At 44.1% G+C, this 17,645-nt stretch overlaps 1 protein-coding gene across 1 annotated transcript in view; it reads right to left on the bottom strand.

The window, feature by feature from the left end:
- The window catches only part of LOC129704214 (catenin alpha-3-like), a 959,161-nt gene that overhangs the window by 298,597 nt on the left and 642,919 nt on the right, over positions 1–17,645 (bottom strand). The window contains exon 10 of the mRNA XM_055647177.1: positions 7,770–7,862. Within this exon, the coding sequence (XP_055503152.1) occupies positions 7,770–7,862 (93 nt within the window). The remainder of the gene's footprint in view (positions 1–7,769; positions 7,863–17,645) is intronic.

The following is a 17,645-nucleotide window of genomic DNA, read 5'->3' as shown; positions in this document are numbered from 1 at the left end:
TGTGTGTGTGTGTACATTTGCCTTGAAATTGAATTTCCCCCTTTTTGGCGGGCTTTGCTGTAGCTGTTTTTACTTAAGGGGCTGTCCCACTGCGGCAACCTAATCTGCGAGTTAAGAAGAGTGTCTTTGACCTTCAAGCTCGAGGGCACTTGCATGGAAAACCTCAAGCTTTTAATGGGGCCAAAGGACTGTCCGCGTTGAAACCGCGAGCTGGATTGACCAACCGCACACGCACGCGCGCACACACAATCACACTCACACACACACACACACACACACACACACACACACACACACACACACACACACACACACACACACACACACACACACACACACACACACACACACACACACACACACACATCGCAAAGGCGGGGGCCAGGAAAAGCGGGGGAGCCCTGTCTGAAATTCACACCCGCGATGAAGAGGAAGGTAAAAGACGACTGCCTGGACATTGGCCAGGCATAGGCAATTTGGAGTAGCAGGGTTAGTCAACTTGGTTGGCTTGGATTAATGGGGCCAAAGGACTTGTTTCAATGCTATAGGAATGCTATGGGTTAATTGTGCATCGCTGTACCTGAAGTTCCTTTTCACAAACTATCTAGTTTAGCTCACAATTTATGCTTGGGATCTGTCCCACACAATACTGAGTAAAGTCTAGTTAGAATATCTGAGTTCTTCCTTGTTTGAGATACAAAGCTTTTGAAAACACTTGCAGATATTAGTCTGATGGAAGAAAACTTCAATCGATTCACCACAGTCAACTTCATTTTTAGTCACTCAATTCCACGGCTAGTTTAGCAGTGCAGTGGTCTCATTCACTTTATTTTTAAACATACACACAAGCATCAAACAATGTTATAAAATTTGGTGGAGGGGGAGCATAGTCTGCTTGATCTGAACTGTAACCATAGGGTTATATATATAATATATATATTCAATTTTTTATAACACTATGGTTACAGATAAGGTTAACTATAGGATCCAGAATACATTTGGCGAGCTTTTTACACCATATTTACATTTGCCCTAGTGCTAATGCTCATTCCTCATTTGTTTAGGTTCAATTCCTTAGTGGATTTGTGATTCTAATTTCAGGGCTATCAATTTGTCAATTCTGCAACAAATTCTTGTCATTGAAGTGTCATGGACATCTCCCACTTTTCAATTCCTGGACAAGAAATTATTTTCTTAAAATTTTCTGAAGAAGGGTCTCGGCCTGAAACGTTACTCATTCCGTCTCTCTGGAGATGCTGCCTGTCCCGCTAAGTTACTCCAGCATTTTGTGTCTATCTTCGATTTAAACCAGCATCTGCGGTTCCCCAACTATTGGACCCTATTTGAAACGCACTGTAATTACATGAAAGTGGAATTATTTTATGTCCGGCACCTGTTATCTCCATCAGCCATCCATAAGAGCAAGTAGAAACAAGTAAATGCAGACGCTGGTTTTACACGAAGATAGACGCAAGGTGCTGGAGTATATCAGTGGGTCAGGCAGTATCTTCGGTTTCCTCTCACACTCCAAAGATGTACAGGAATGTAGGTTAATTGGCTTGGTATAAGTGTAAATTGGTCTTAGTGTGTGTAAGATGGTGCTAGTGTGTGGGGATCACTGGTCGGTGCAGATGTGGTGGGCGGAAGGGCCTGTTTCCGCGCTGTATCTCTAAAACTAAACTAAACTGCTGATGCTAGCAGAATATCTGGCCACATTGTGTACATGGCTAGTCCAGTTTCTGATCAATGGTAAGCTCCCAGACATTGATAGTGTGATATTCAGTATTGGTGATGCCATTGAATGTCGGAGGGGGGGGGTGATAACTTGATATTCTCTTATTGAAAATCTTGTCTGCCACCTGTGTAGCATGAACGTTACTTGCCATTTAACATAGAAACATAGAAACATTGAAAATAGGTGCAGGAGTAGGCCATTCGGCCCTTCAAGCCTGCACCGCCATTCAATATGATCATGGTTGATCATCCAACTCAGTATCCCATACGTGCCCTCTCTCCATACCCCCTGATCCCTTTAGCCACAAGGGCCACATCTAACTCCCTCTTAAATATAGCCAAGTTTCTATAAGATCCCCCCGCAATCTTCTAAATTCTAGCGAGTCTGACACCACGGTATCCAGCACCATTCAACACGATTCCCCTCATAAGTTGTGGCGAGTAAATTTACAAGCTGAAGCCTGGATATTGTCCAGGTCTTGCTGCATTTGGATGTGGGCTAATAGGCATAAATAGGGTAGACAGACAGAACCATTTTCGCAAGATGGAAACATCATATACGGATGTAGATTTAAAGTACGAGAAGCAAAATTTACTTGAGATGCGCGAGGCCGTTTTTTTTTTATACAGACGGTGGTGAGTGCCTGGAACACGCTGCCAGAGGTGGTGGCGGAGGCAGATACGATATTGGCATTTGAGAGACTTTTTAGGCGCATGGACATGCAATAAATGGAGGGATATGGATTATGTACATGCAGATAAAAGTTGGTCTTAGCATCATGTTCAGCACAGACATTGTGGGCAGAAGGGTCTGTTCCTGTGCTGTAACTGGTTTATGACTGCTTCCTTATGTGGGGAATCGTGTTGAATGGTGCTGGAGACCCTGGTGTCATCAGCAAACGCCTCTACTTCTGACGTGGCAATCGAAGGAAGATCATAAACGAATCAGCTGAGGATGGATGGGTCTGGGACTCTATTCTGATGAACTCCTGCAGAGAGGCCTTGTGGCTGAGATAATTGACCAGACAACCAAAATAACCATCTTCCTTTGAGCTGGGTGTGATTCCAAGCAGCAGAGGATGATTCCCCTGATTCCCGCTCGCTACACTTTAGCTAGGGCTCTTGAAGTCATACTTGATCAAATGTCGCCTTGATGTCAAGGGGAGTTTCAATCACATACACAGTGATCCATCCTCATCGTCTGAAGAAGGGTCTCGACCCGAAATGTCACCTAATCCTTTTCTCCAGAGATGCTGTCTGACCCGCTGAGTTACTCCAGCATTTTGTGTCTATCTTCGACCTGGTTACCTGACACATTCACCATCACCCATACTATGAACACAAACAACAAGAATTGTGCTGTCTGGCTCCTCCATCAAATGTCTCAGCTGTGGTTCATAAGCAAGATTATTTTTTTTCTCCCATTAACTTGCTTTTCAAATCTATTTCTATATTTGTCACACTTATTACCAAAAGCAAGGCATGTTTACTGGCCGTGGAATACAAATTTCTTCCCATAGGTACAATGCTGTCAGGTCCTTGGGGGTTTCTTCAGCTTTGCCTTGAAGGATTTTTCCTGTTACCCCAGGAGATTTCCTTGGCTAATGCACTGCACTCACATTCTGTCCTGTTACTTTCAGCTAACACCTCTGTGCTTTCTGCCGCATGACAAATCTCATCTGTTTTCTCCAGGGGCAGCTTAGTTTTTTGGAAGCAATCATTCTCACGCTCTTGGGACTTCATGCCAAATACAAGTCCGTCTCTGAGTATTTCTTCCGGCATAATTACACAAAACGCAAATCTAAAGTGAGGTTTTGCGGTGCTGCCCTTGATCAGCACCTTGCCTCATCCTGTTACATTTATACCTCCTAACTGATTGACTTCACACAGTTGGCCGTATTTAGAAAATTGTACAAACGTGCATTATCTTGAATTCAGTCCCCACTTTGACCCAATCTGTTGAAGTGGAATAAATGTCATGCAAAACCTGGATTGATTTCTCTGGAATGTCGAGGAGGTTGAAGGGATACCCGATGAAAGTATAGACATTCCCTGTTACATACCGTGGTCAGGGCCATAAGGTTCCTGTTAAGGGGCTGTCCCACTTGGGCGACCTAATCCGCGAGTTCTGGCGAGTTTGCCCTTAACTCATACTCGCAGCATGGTCGACACAAGGGCGTAGGAGGTCTTCGTAACTCTCCTTCATGCTCGAGAGTGGTCTACGCGTACTCGACGCCTCAGCTTCTCCCCACTGCAACAAAGCATGCCTTGTTTTCTAACTTTCACGTTCTGTGATTGAAATGTTGACTATTTCTCTCTACAGCCTGACTGCAGAGTGCTTCTAGTATTTTCTGCCTTTGTTTGGAATATACCGCACTCTTTTATCAGTTCGAGAGACAGCAGTGGTGATAGAGCACTTCCTGAACCCACTGCACACATAGATAATTTAAATTAGTTTGTGTTTAGTTTAGTTTAGAGATACAGCGTGGAAACGGGCCCTTTGGTCTGAGTCTGCGCCAATCAACGATCCCCGCATATTAACGCTATCCTACACACACACTAGGGACAAATTACATTTAAACTAAGCCAATTAACCCACAAACCTGTACGTCTTTGAAGTGTGGGAGGAAACTGAAGATCTCAGGGAAAACCCACGCAGGTGATGAGGAGAGCGTACAAATTCCGTACAGATAAGCACGCGTAGTCAGGATCGAACCCGCATCTCTGGCTCTGATAGGCAGCAACTCTATCACTGCGCCACCAGTTGTGGTAGAGCCACCGCACACACAGATAACTTCTTGAGTAACTTTCAAATCACATGTCCAACTCCAAGATATTCACCAGGACACTGCAGGAAGCTGCTTTAAACAGCATGTTCACTTGCTGTCACCAGGTATTGATTTCCCTTTAATTATAAGCCTTGTTGAGATTTGGTACAAAAGATAATTTGACATTTAGCAGAATTAAAATAATGTAACTGCATTAAACTGAGGTGACAAGTCCTCACATACAGAAACACTCAGGAACACTCTGGACCAGCATAAACCTATTTAAATGATCTTACTAACCATTAGACACATGCACTAGGTCAGGCCAGAGAGTCTACAGTCTGTGACCTGCTGTACTACGATGCAAGTACCGAAATCTGCTCATTCCCATTTGTAATAAAAGGTCTTCCGCCTGAAATGTTATCTCTGTTTCACTTCTCACAACTGCCCGACTTGCATTTAATATGAACCTGAGGGGCAATTACTTACTCTGAGAATGGTGGGTATATGGAACGAGCTGCCAGAAGAGATAGTTGAGACAGGTACATTAACAGCATTTATAAGATACTTGGACAGGTACACGGAGAGGAATAATTCAGTGGGATGTGGACTAAAGGTGGGCAAATTTGACTAGCTTAGATGGGGCATGACGTTCGGCATGGATGATGACTCTATCTGGGGCACATCAATACTGTTTTCAATGAGCTGACTCCTGCCTTTTAGAGGAAGCTGCGCTGGTTCCCCACTGGGACAGAGAGCACGTCAGCTATAAAGTAACGGATAAAGTAAGTCGTGAGTAAGTAAGTGATAACATTCGACCTGCTTGACCACCATGACTGGAGGCTGTCAGAGAGGGAATTGCAGTATGTTTCTTCTTATTGGGTCTGGGTTATGTTTGTTTCATCGCCTCTTGTGGAGATGACATTGAAAGATATGGCGATCTGGGGGTGGGGGGGGGGGGGGGGGGCTGGGGGTCACTGGGAAGGTTGAAGTTGTTTATCAGAATGCTCTACCCATGATCTTGAGGATCGATCTCAATAGACTGCTCAGTATTAAATCTCTGCCAGTAACTAGATCAAAGGATATTTAGAAACTAGCGTCATGGCAACATTCATAAACTTTAACCATAAATGCTTCAACTAGTTTAACGCAAAGTAATTGCTCTAACAGTCTTCCTTTCATTTGAACCCTGTCACTGAATTTCATCACGTCATAAACATGCCTATAATTACAAAGTCAAAATGTGGACAGGTAAAACTCAAGATATGGGCTTCAGACCGGGCTAACGGGGGCCATGAAATATCATTGGCAAGTTGAATTAAGGAAAAGTATATGTACGTTAAAAAATAAGAGGGTGACCAGGGAGAAAGCAGGAAGTTAAAGAAAGAAATCTATGTTTGGAATCGGAGGACGGAGGTGAGGTACTAAATGAGTACTTTGCATCTTTATCTACTGAGGAGAAGGACTGGGAGGACAGCAAGATCAGTGTGGAAAGTACAAATATACCAGAACAGTTTGAGATTGAGAAGGAGGTGGTGCTGAGACTCTTGAATAACATTGAGATGGATACGTCTCCAGGTCCAGTTGGGATCTATCCCAGGTCATTGAGCGAGGCAAGAGAGATCATGTGATAGGAGCAGAATTAGACCATTCAGCCCATCAAGTCTACTCCGTCATTCAATCATGCCTGATTATCTCTCCCTTCCAACCCCATTCTCCTGCCTTCACCCCATAACCCCTGACACTCGTCAGAGTGAGGAGACTGTGGGGGCCTTGATGAGAATCTTTGTTTCGCCTCTAGCCACAGGTGAGGTCCCAGAGGACTGGGGGGTGGCCAATGAGTGGCCAGGTGAGGTCCCAGAGGATTGGAGCGTGGCCAATGAGTGGCCAGGTGAGGTCCCAGAGGACTGGAGCGTGGCCAATGAGTGGCCAGGTGATGTCCCAGAGGACTGGGGAGTGGCCAAATGTTACAAATAAATTATTGACCATTGACTATTGTTTGAGGAAAAACTCCAAATAATTGACTATACATGAAAATAGAGTCAAAGTCATAGAGCCATACAGCATGGAAACAGGCCCTTCAGCCCACCTTGCCCATGCTGAACAAGAAGTCCTATATATGCTGGTGTTTGGCCCATATTTCTCTAAACCTTTTTTATCCACGTAGCTGTGTTCTTATCGAGTCCACATACAAGATTAGAAGTTGCTCAGCCAGAGCTGAACACACTTCGCAGCATCTGCATACAATGCTGTCTGTCTTGCGCATCTTGTACATCTTGTGCATGGTGGTGGAAAGATTGGTGGGGGTCAAAGATCTTTCTTTGACCCCCACGTAGCTGTAAAAATGTTGTTACAGCACCTGCCTCAGCTACATCCTGTGGCAGCTCCACCCTCTGTGTGAAAATGTTGCCACTCAGATTCCTATTAAATCCTTTCCCTCTCACCTGCAGTGAATAGTTTACAAGTAATTCACTGCAGAGAATTCAGAGTGCATGTATCTCACGGAACAGCTCAGCAAAAAAAGGGAGTTCTGTTCTATCCTAACTCCTGCTACAATTACTGACCTCAGCTAGAGGCATGTCGTCTGGAGGCATGGCTTGTACAACCAGATAGATTTCACTGATGATCGCCGATTGTTGTCTTTGACTAAATTTGCGTGGCCAATGCTGGGATCTAGAACGATGTCACGTATGACTTTTGTCTGATGGTCGATCAGCACTCATTGTCTTTGCTCCTACCTACGTGAAGGTTAGATTGATTGATACTGTGACATGGAACAGTGAAACTCTTTGTTTTACGTACCATACACAAGGTATGCAAAGAGTCGCCACGTGTATTGTGCCGACAGTCACAGAGTCTTCAATGTAGTACCCATGGTCCATTTTTGTTCTGGCGCCCCCCCCCAATGCCAGGTCGCTCTTCGTTGTCTCTGCTGCTCCCCCATCCCGGGTCCCACTTTATTTCTTCAGCGCCTCCCCCCGACGCCAGGTCCCTCTTCATTCTCGGCAGCGACTCCTTGACCAACTTCCTGTATCTACCATGGGTCCAACCTCCAGCACCCACCCTAGGTTCAACATTCAACATTCAATCAGGGTTTGAGATTTAACCTGATGCTCCGGAATTGATGGGAGTATTTCAAAGGCACCTTTCTCTCTCCACGGAGAGGAGAGGAAGATATTGGGAAAGAATTAATGTAAGGTGACTTAATCTTAGTTGCTTCTTTTGCACATGTTCAGATACTACACATTTTAAACATATATTCCATACCTGAGGACACATGGCCTCAATGTGGTGCCCTGCCAGTTGAATAATATTGATTCCTTCTTTGTTGGTTGACATTGAACAAGCAAGATTGGCCACCTGCAAAACAAAAAGAGGGAAATCAGCCAACCATTCCAACAACGTAGCTGCTAAAGATAGATACAAAATGCTGGAGTAACTCAGCGGGGCAGGCAGCATCTCTGGAGAGAGGGAATGGGTGATGTTTCGGGTCGAGACACTTCTTCGGACTAAGAGACAGGGGAGGGGGAGATACAGAGATAAGGAAGTATTAGGTGTGGGAACGAGACATCAAAGGGGTGGAGATCAAGGTGAATATAGAAATATAGAATAGATCATTGTTCACAAGGAGGAGGTAACAACAAAGCAAACAGAGATAAAATGTAATTAGGGACATGCAGACTGGTCGGAGAACTGGGAAGGGGGAGGTATGGAGAGTGAGGGAAAGCAAGAGTTGCTTGAAATGAGAGATGTCAATATTCATACCACTTTGTTGTTACCATCTCCTAGCTAACAAGAAGGGTCACCCATTCCTTCTCTCGAGAGATGCTGCCTGTCCCGCTGAGTTACTCCAGCATTTTGTGTCTACCTTAGGTTTAAACCAGCATCTGTAGTTCCTTCCTGTACATTAGCTGCTAAAATAAGTATTTAACATATTACATATTTGAAGGGTACAATTAATTAGAAATCTATTCAAGTAGTAACTATGTGTTAATTAATCTATGCTGGGCTTGCTAAATCATAGTACGACTTTCATATGACATAATATTTACATTCAGAATCTTCCAAATGAGCCTCAGGGTGACTGGGCCATTTTTAGTCTAATCTGACTAAACTAATAAGTAAGACGCAAGCATTGTCTTTGCATCCTTTGGTAACCTTGGAGAGAGAGAGTTGTTTACATGCCTAGCTGAAGAGACAAGGTTACCGTGTCTAACCTTCCTGATGGCAATATTTTCCACATGTCACCATTGTGGGTTAAAATTTCTTGACAGGTGAATCATCTCCCTATCCAATATAAACACAGATCTCTTCAGTTTAGTTTATTTTAGTTTAGAGATACAGTGTAGAAACAGGCCCACCGAGTCCACCATTAACACTTTGAGTGGAGCAGGTAGAGTTGCTGTAAGGCAGCAACTATACTGCTGCGTTACTGTGCTGCCCTTAATTGACACCAACACAGGAGCAACCAACCCCTTGAATGCTGGGAGATAAGAAACAAAATTGTGTTCTGAAAATAGAGCCACTTTGAAATTCTACGTGGATCAGGACTTAAAGATTGAGTCGGTGCAGCCACAAGTTGATTGTTCAGAAATATGAACCCAAATCCTTCCTTTCAACTTTGGACTTTAGAGATTCTTCGCAGGAACAGGCCCTTCAACCACCGAATCTGCGCTGACCAGCGAACACCCCTGAAACTAGCACTACCTTACTACTAGGGACAATTTACAATTTCTTAGCCAATTAACCTACAGTCCTGTACATCTTTAAAATGCGGGAGGAAACCAGAGCACCTGGGGAAAACCCACTCGGTTACAGGGAGAATGTACAAACTGCGTACAGACATCAACCATAATCAGGATTGAACCCGGGTCTCTGACGCAGTAAGGTAGCTACTCTACCTCTGTGCCTCCCCCTCTGGAAACCGCATTCACTCTTCATTCTCGTACTCTTTCTTATTCCCACTCTTTCCTCTGACAATCCATATATCTTTCCTGCTGCAAACATCCCAAACCCAAGAGATCAAGGCGTGGCGATGGTACCTTTGCCGGTAATTTAGAGGAAAGGAATTCAAATCACACCGCAGTAGCTTGAGAATTTAAATGAAATGTTATCAAACATCTGCAGATAAAATGTTGTTGTCAATAAAAGTGACTATGATGCCTTCACAAACCCAACAATAACATTCAGGGAAGAAATTCTCCTGACCCTGGTGTGACATCAGCAACACGCCACTGCAGTCTACATCTAACTGTGCTCTCATAGTCCACTTGGGTAGCTTACAACCTAATGAGATGAACTTTGAATCCTCCCATTTTAGTTAACTCCCAACAAACACAGCCCCCCACCCCCGCTCCCGCCCCCCCTCCACCATTGCCCCCTCCCTCCCTTCACTATCCCCCTCCTGCATCTGCACCCATTTCTTTCTCTATTCTGCCCACCTTGCCCTTACCCCAATCGCCTTCCAGCTATATCCCTTCCTCGAACTTCACATTGTGTCTAAACCAGCATCTGCAGTTCCTTCCATCGTGTTTTATGTGTCTTTACTTCTTATCTCGCAGCCTTTTATCTTTCTCTCTCTGCTTGGCCCCGATTCCGCGCCTTTTGAATGTTATCGTTGGTATAATCAGGCGAGCATTTAGTCCCGATATCTGGTTAATAGTGGGTCGTGTACTCTGTGTGATGCTGCTGCTCCCGTGGTGCTGGCACATAGGGAACTCTGAGATTTTGATCAGTCGTGCTGAGAGTTCTTTATTTCCTGCCGTGCCAGCATATGAGTGAGAGGTAAACCTGGAGGTTGGAGCTGTTCCCATGTACCCGTTTACCTTACCCTGGAGAGATACAGGAGGTGGCGATTGTTGCAATATATATCATAGGTGGCATGCACTGCAGCCAGGGCACATCTTTTGGTGCAGACAATAAATGATTGGGGACTGGTGAGGGTGGAAATTAAATAGACCACCATGTCGCTCTGCAAGCATTGTGAGGCAGCAGCTCTAGCAGCTGTGCCACTTTGCCTCCAATAGAGCCAAGCTTATCTCCAATCCCTGTACTTTAATTCAACACATATTGAAGTCTCCAACAACAGATGGAAAGAACATAAAAAATGAATCAAGCTTGTTGAACTATGTGCTTAATGGAGCAGAGAAAAAAATAAACAGTGCCTTTGGATGGGAGATGAGAGTGCTAAAGTCTGTTTCCTGCAAACGGTCTGGCGGATTATGCTGTCTTTTCCTGCTGTAGTAACAGAGTGAACACCACCTGATGGAAACATAATCCTCTGTTTACTTGTTAAATTTTATCCACACGGAATTTTTGCCAGACTAAAGCTCTATTTTACTGATATACATATATACTGACAAAGGTGGGCTATGTGGAATCTGTGGAATACCCTGCCACAGATGGTAGTGGAGGCCAATTCACTAGATGTTTTGAAGAGAGAGTTAAATATAGCTCTTAGAGCTAACGGAATCAAGGGATCTGGGGAAAAGGCAGAAACGAGGTACTGATCAGCCATGATCATTTTGAATGGCGGTGATGGCTCAAAGGGCCGAATGGCCTACTCCTGCACCTATTTTCTGTTTCTATGTTTCTACTCCGTCATTCAATCATGGCTGATCTATCTCTCCCTTCTAACTCCATTCTCCTGACTTCTCCCCATACCCTGTACTAATCACAAATCTACAGCATCTATCTCTGCCTTAAAAATATCAACTGACGGCCTCCATACTCTTCTGGGGCAAATAATTCCACAGACTCACCACCCTCTGACTAAAGAAATTTCCCCTCATCTCTTTCCCAAAAGAACATCCTTTAATTTTGAAGTGTATATTGTAGTACGGGAGCAGGGAGAAAGATGAAAGATTGGTGGGAGAGGGACAAAGTCATAGCAGGGGAGTGGCAAGAATCATAAAGGGGGAACAGTGAGAGGGTGTCTCACAGACCTCCTATCGGAAAAAGAGGAGAACTGCTTCAAAATATGCATACCTTGAGAAGATTTTGCAGTGGAATAGTAAAATATCGACACAAGCAATTGCCAAAGTTAGTTTACAACTAGGTTAAGTGGGACCCGATGGGTCCTTGTCACACGGGAGGCCTGGTCCCCCAACGCAACTTGTTCCCCAACGCAATATTCCACCACTCACCCGTTCCCCCAGTGCAAACCATCCCCCCAACGCAATATTGTACCACTCACGCGTAGCCCCCAACTGCGCAGGTGCAGCTCATTTCCCCTCATCCCCAGCACATCCTCCCCCTCCTCTTCACCCTCCCTCTTCTTTCCCCTCTCCTCCTCGCTTCCCCCAATCCTCCCTCACCTCTCCCCCCTCTCCTTTCCCCTCAGTCAATCCTTCCCCCCGTCGATCCATAAAAAGCAGCAACTGCAGTTCCTCCCTCCACAGGTCATTCATTCTTAGCTGTGGTTTAGATCCCGTTGACTTAACGATTGGATCAGTTTACATCACGTTTGTGTGAGTGTGTGTGAGTTACTCAAACTCCGTGCAAACTGCTTGGCCACCCTGCCACCCGACTCTCCCTCCTTCCGCCCACACCGGCTCAGCGGCTGCTCGGCCCATCCCGTCTGACCGCCCTCTGCTGCTGCTCGGCCCATCCCCGCATTGCCCACCCGGTACTGCCATTCGGCCCGTCCCTGCCCTACCCACCTGCCTGCCGGCTCGCTGCCGCCGCCGGGCCGCGGGGGTGGGGGAGGGGGGTGTTGGAGTCGGTGTTCGTCATGGAAGCACCACAAGTGTTGATGAGCTGTTGGAGAAGATCTCCTCCAAGAAGGCCGTGAGGGTGAGGTACCGCAACGGAGGCGGCGGCGAATGAGACGGACCCGGGGATTAGTAGACGGGAACGCCATTGCCGCAGAGGATTGGCAGAGGAGAGGGGTGAGTGATGAGGAAGAGAGACTCGGGACCAGGGTCTACACTGGGCATCCACTGAACCACCACCCCCGCGGCCACCGCCATTTGAGGGGGAGACGATAGACAAGTTACTGTGAGGAGGGGAGAGAGGAGTTTGTGAGTGAGGCGGGACAGGACACCACTGGTGGGGCAGGAAGGGGCATCACCATCGTGGCATTGACTGACAGGAGGAGAGACCAAACAAAGGACTAAGGACATTTATTGTCACATACACCAACCTCTGTGGCACTGACTGAAGGAATCTGCGCATGCGCAGTTTTTAAGATTTTAAAACCTCGATAACATATACAATATACCGCCGATTGGACCAGAACTTGTTGCACTCGCAGCACAGGAGAACGGTGAGTAAGCTGGCGAAAAATTGTAGCGGTATCATGTACTGTCTTTGCGCAAATCCAAAAAACGCGCAAACCGGAAGAGCACAAGATCAGAGTTTTAGTTATGTACAGATAAGAAGATACAAAGTTCTGGGCCACATATCTCTTTTAAGCATTTGTCAACTTTGAAAGTTACGAATGAATCTAATTGTTCAGGCTGTGCCATCTAATCCCAACCATTGACAAGGTAAAAGGTTTTCCATGTATCAGTTCTGACGCATTTGCCGGTTGCCAGAAATCTAGACCTTTTGTGTCTCCCTCTTTAAATCAAATCCTTAATTATTTCAAACACATTCACAATCTTTTATAGAACATAGAACAGTACAGCACACGGAGGCACTTTGCCCCATAATGTCTGTGCCGAACATGATGCCAAGACCATCAATTATCTACCTGCAAATAACCCTTACCTCTCCATTCCTTGCATATCATATGCCTATCCAAACGTCTTCTAAATGCCACCAACCTGTTCAGTGTCACCCCCAAGTATACCCGGGTCATGGCCAATAGTGAAAAGGTGAACAGGTTAATGTATCTGTTTCAACCACCATCTCTGACAAGCGTTCAAGGCACTCACCACCCTCTGTGTAAAAAACCTGCCCTGCACATCTCTTTTAAACTTTGCTCCTCTCACCTTATAGCTATGCCCTTGGTTTTCTTTGTTTTGCCTGACATAATCAAACTACCAGCGCTTGGAGATGGCACGTTTGGCATATGACGTGGTACTCGTTTACAATCAAACTTCCTTGCGTCTTGGAATAATTGACTGTTGAACATAGATAGATAGATATAGATATGCCATTTATTGTCACTATACATGTACAGTGAAACTGAAAGCTGCTCGTACTCAGTGCATACATACAATTTTACACAAAAAACAAGAAACAGAAAAACAAAACAGAAGGGAGATGGGGGGGGGGGGGGGGAATAGGTGCACAAATTCTACGGCGCTACATACATATATACATAGATACAGATGGAAGTCCGTGTTGGGCGGTGTAGTCAGTGCATGTGTGGATTTGAATTTATGGTAGATATAATTCTCGGGAAGCAGCTATTCCTGAACCTGAATAGATTATTTATGTGAGAATAAACCTCCTCATGGAATGCCTCATATGAGGAATACTTATGCAAGAAAATAAATGGCAATAATAAGTGGTTACAATGCAATTTTAGTGCTGAGGTCAATAAATCCACTGCAATTGTAACATGACGTAGTGAAAATCTATCCTATAGATGATTTAAGAACGGTGACAGTGTGAGATATGAGGCTGCAGGGTGACTTGGATAGCTTGGGTAAGTGGGTAGATGCATGGCAGATGCAGTATGATGTGGATAAACGTGAGGTTATCCACTTTGGTGGCAAGAACAAGAAGGCAGATTATTATCTGAATGGTGTCAGATTAGGAAAAGGGGAGGTGCAATAAGACCTAGGTGTCCTTGTTAATCAATCACTGAAAGTAAGCATGCAGGTACAGCAGGCAGTGAAGAAAGTTCATGGTTTGTTGGTCTTCATAGCAAGAGGATTTGAGTATAGGAGCAAGGACGTCCTACTGTAGTTGTACAGGGCCCTGGTGAGACCGCACCTGAAGTATTGTGTGCAGTTTTGTTCTCCAAATTTGAGGAAGGACATTCTTGCTATTGAATGAGTGCAGCGTAGGTTCACCAGGTTAATTCCCGGGATGGCGAGACTGACATATGATGAAAGAATGGATCGACTGGGCTTATATTCACTGGAATATAGAATGATGAGAGGGGATCTTATAGAAACACATAAGATTATTATGGGATTGGACAGGCTGGATGCAGGAAAAATGCTCCCCATGTTGGGGGAGTTCAGAACCAGGCGTCACAGTTTAAGAATAAGGGGTAGGCCATTTAGGACTGAGATGAGAAAAAAACCTTTTCAGCCAGAGAGTTGTGAATCTGTGGAATTTTCTGCCACAGAGGCAGTGGATGCCAAATTACTGCATGTATTCAAGAGAGTTATGATAAAGCTCTTAGGGCTAATGGAATCAAGGGATATGGAAGGAAAGTAGGAACAGGGTACTGATTCTGGAGGATCAGCCATGATCATATTGAATGGCGGTGCTGGCTCAAAGGGCCAAATGGCCTACTCCTACCTCTATTTTCTATGTTTCTAAGAACAACTAAGTCAGAGGAATGAAAATTTAATAGTGAAATGACTGCAATGAAGTTGAGGAGAATCCGATTTACCAAATAGGAGGACTGTTCAGAAGCTGATAACAGAGGGGAAGAAGTTGTTTCTAAGTCTGGTGCTGCATGTTTTCTAGCTTCTATGTTTTCTGCCTGACAGGAGTGGTGAGAACAAATGATCAGGTGGGAAAAGGTCTCTAATTATATCGGCTGCTTTCCCAAGGCAGAGTGAAGTATATTTTATGTCCAGCCTGATTTCCTCTGTGTTTTCTGCATCATCCTATTTTATAACCCCCATCATCACCATGCTCGTTCTGCTTTAAATTGCTTTTGCTCTTCCTCTTTATCCACTTTGTAGGAAGGTAGTCAAACAGAACTCATCCATCTGCTTTAAATGGTGCCTCTATTCTATGCTCTCTGTCATTCTTTAAGTACAAACTTACATGGACTTGAGTTCATCTCACCTTGCTTAAAAACCTTTATTCTGGATTGTTTATTGGCCCTCCCAATAATTAAATTATTGAATTTAATTATTCAATTATTCCTCCCCCACCTCCCTAATCTTTGCACATCCCCAATCCTTCCACTCAACACTTTAATTTCATATTTCATGTTTCATGTAATTTGTGTGTTTTATGACTGTTGGCAGATCAATTTCCCTCCTGGGATAAATAAAGTTCTATTGTATCGTATCGTACCAAATTAAACTTAACTTTAATTTGAGTTCAATTCAAGTTTTAATAATTAACTTGAACTTTGAGATGTTATGGTTTCTATCCAAAAAAGCTTCTGTGACAGTTTCAAATTGATCCATTAAATTCCCCAGGATAGTAACTTCTCCTTCCAGCTGGTCAGGATTACTCTACTAAATACATTTCAGAAGCTCCTTCCCCTCTCTGCCCTTATTTACTATACTTGCTGCTTCTGGTATTGGAGTCATTTGATAATTCCTATAGAGGTGCATGAACGATAGAGTAGTCTGTACATTAATAAGTGTACTAACTACTCTACATTTCATACTCTTCCTGATAATTTATTTTCAAATATTTTTTCTCTAACTCCTTCCCACTGTTAGGTGGCTGGTAAAATATTGTGATTCCATTATTGTTTTCTAATTCCTGCCAGCAGATGTCCCCAAGGATATTCTCTCTTTCCAATAATGAAATTATCAACTCTGCTCTACCTCATTTCTATATTGGATACACTCTTGACAATATGGAGCACCCTGTCCTCTCCAGTAATCAGTTATCACCATAACAACATATTCCCACATGAATATTTACCCAGACTTATCAACTATATTAGCTTCACCGAGCTTGTAAAATGCATTCATTGCAAACTCAACCCAGACTTCTCTGTGTTGCCAATGTCCTACCCAATTATTTCTATTTGCCTTTCATGCTTTTAAGTGCTTCCTTTGGGAAGTGCTTCCATTATTCCCCTTGTTTCTTAGCTCCAGACCAGACCTTCCTCATGGTTATTTTCTCTCCATTTTGATATGGTCCTTGTAAATTATAATGCGTGCTTCTGCAGAAGGGTATACCGTTTTATATTCCACAACATATACTTGGTACAGAAGGGAAAGAAACATTTAAACTGTAGAACCCTTCTGCAGAAACACACATTATATATCTGTGGCCATGGGCAATCAAGTGTATTCACAGGCAATCAAATGGATCTTATGGAAACATATAAAATTCTTAAGGAATTGGACAGGCTAGATGCAGGAAAAATGTTCCCCCCTGTTGGGAGAGTCCAGAACCAGGGGTCACAGTTTAAGAATCGAAGGTAGGCCATTTACTACTGAGATGAGGAATAACCTTTTCACCCATAGAGTTGCGAATCTGTGGAATTCTCTGCCATAGAAGGCAGTGGAGTCCAAATCACTGGGTGTTTTCAAGAGAGAGTTTGTTATAGCTCTAAGAGCTAACGGAATCAAGGGATATGGGGAGAAAGCAGGAAAGAGGTACTGATTTTGGATGATCAGCCATGATCATAGGCTTGCTCGAAGGGCCAAATGGCCTACTCCTGCACCTATTTTCTATGTTTCTATGTTTCTATTCCTTGCAATGCAACAGTCAGGAGACTGACGGAGAGGGAACCTGATTATTGTCTTACCTGTCTATCATCCAAGAGCCAGTAGCTCGCTGCACTAAAGCAGTAGGCAGCAAAGACAGTCGCATCAGATAGATCCCACATTGTGATAAGTAGGTGTCTGTGCTTTGGGTTAAATGAGATTGGAATCTTGCAAACTCTACTGAAAATACACAAATGTGTCATTGTAAGGATTGGATGCCTTTCAGCAGTTAATGTGGATGAATGTTCATTCCCACGTTTGTGTTGCAACATCATTGACACTTAGGCTATTTGTTTACAATATATGAATATCTTTATCGAAGTAACATGTCATTCTCTAGCAGAACCAAAATGAGTTGAATATTATTCATGAAGCTGCTGTAGTCGACGACTCTTCGATGTGTGCCAAGGAACAAAGTTCTTACGATATGATATGATAGAACTATTTATCGTTCTTCAGAGAAGCATGGGTGAGAATTGGCCCTATATTCAACATCCAGAAGATAAAAGTCCTTGTGTAAGAAAGAACTGCAGATGCTGGTTCAAATCAAAGGCAGACACAAAATGCTGGAATAACTCAGCGGGTCAGGCAGCATTTCTTTTTCTTT

This window comes from Leucoraja erinacea, chromosome 15, assembly GCF_028641065.1.
Source record: "Leucoraja erinacea ecotype New England chromosome 15, Leri_hhj_1, whole genome shotgun sequence".
In the NCBI taxonomy this organism is placed as follows: Eukaryota; Metazoa; Chordata; class Chondrichthyes; order Rajiformes; family Rajidae; genus Leucoraja; species Leucoraja erinaceus.
Note: the sequence above shows the minus strand (reverse complement) of the source record. Positions and strands in the feature narration are given on the sequence as shown.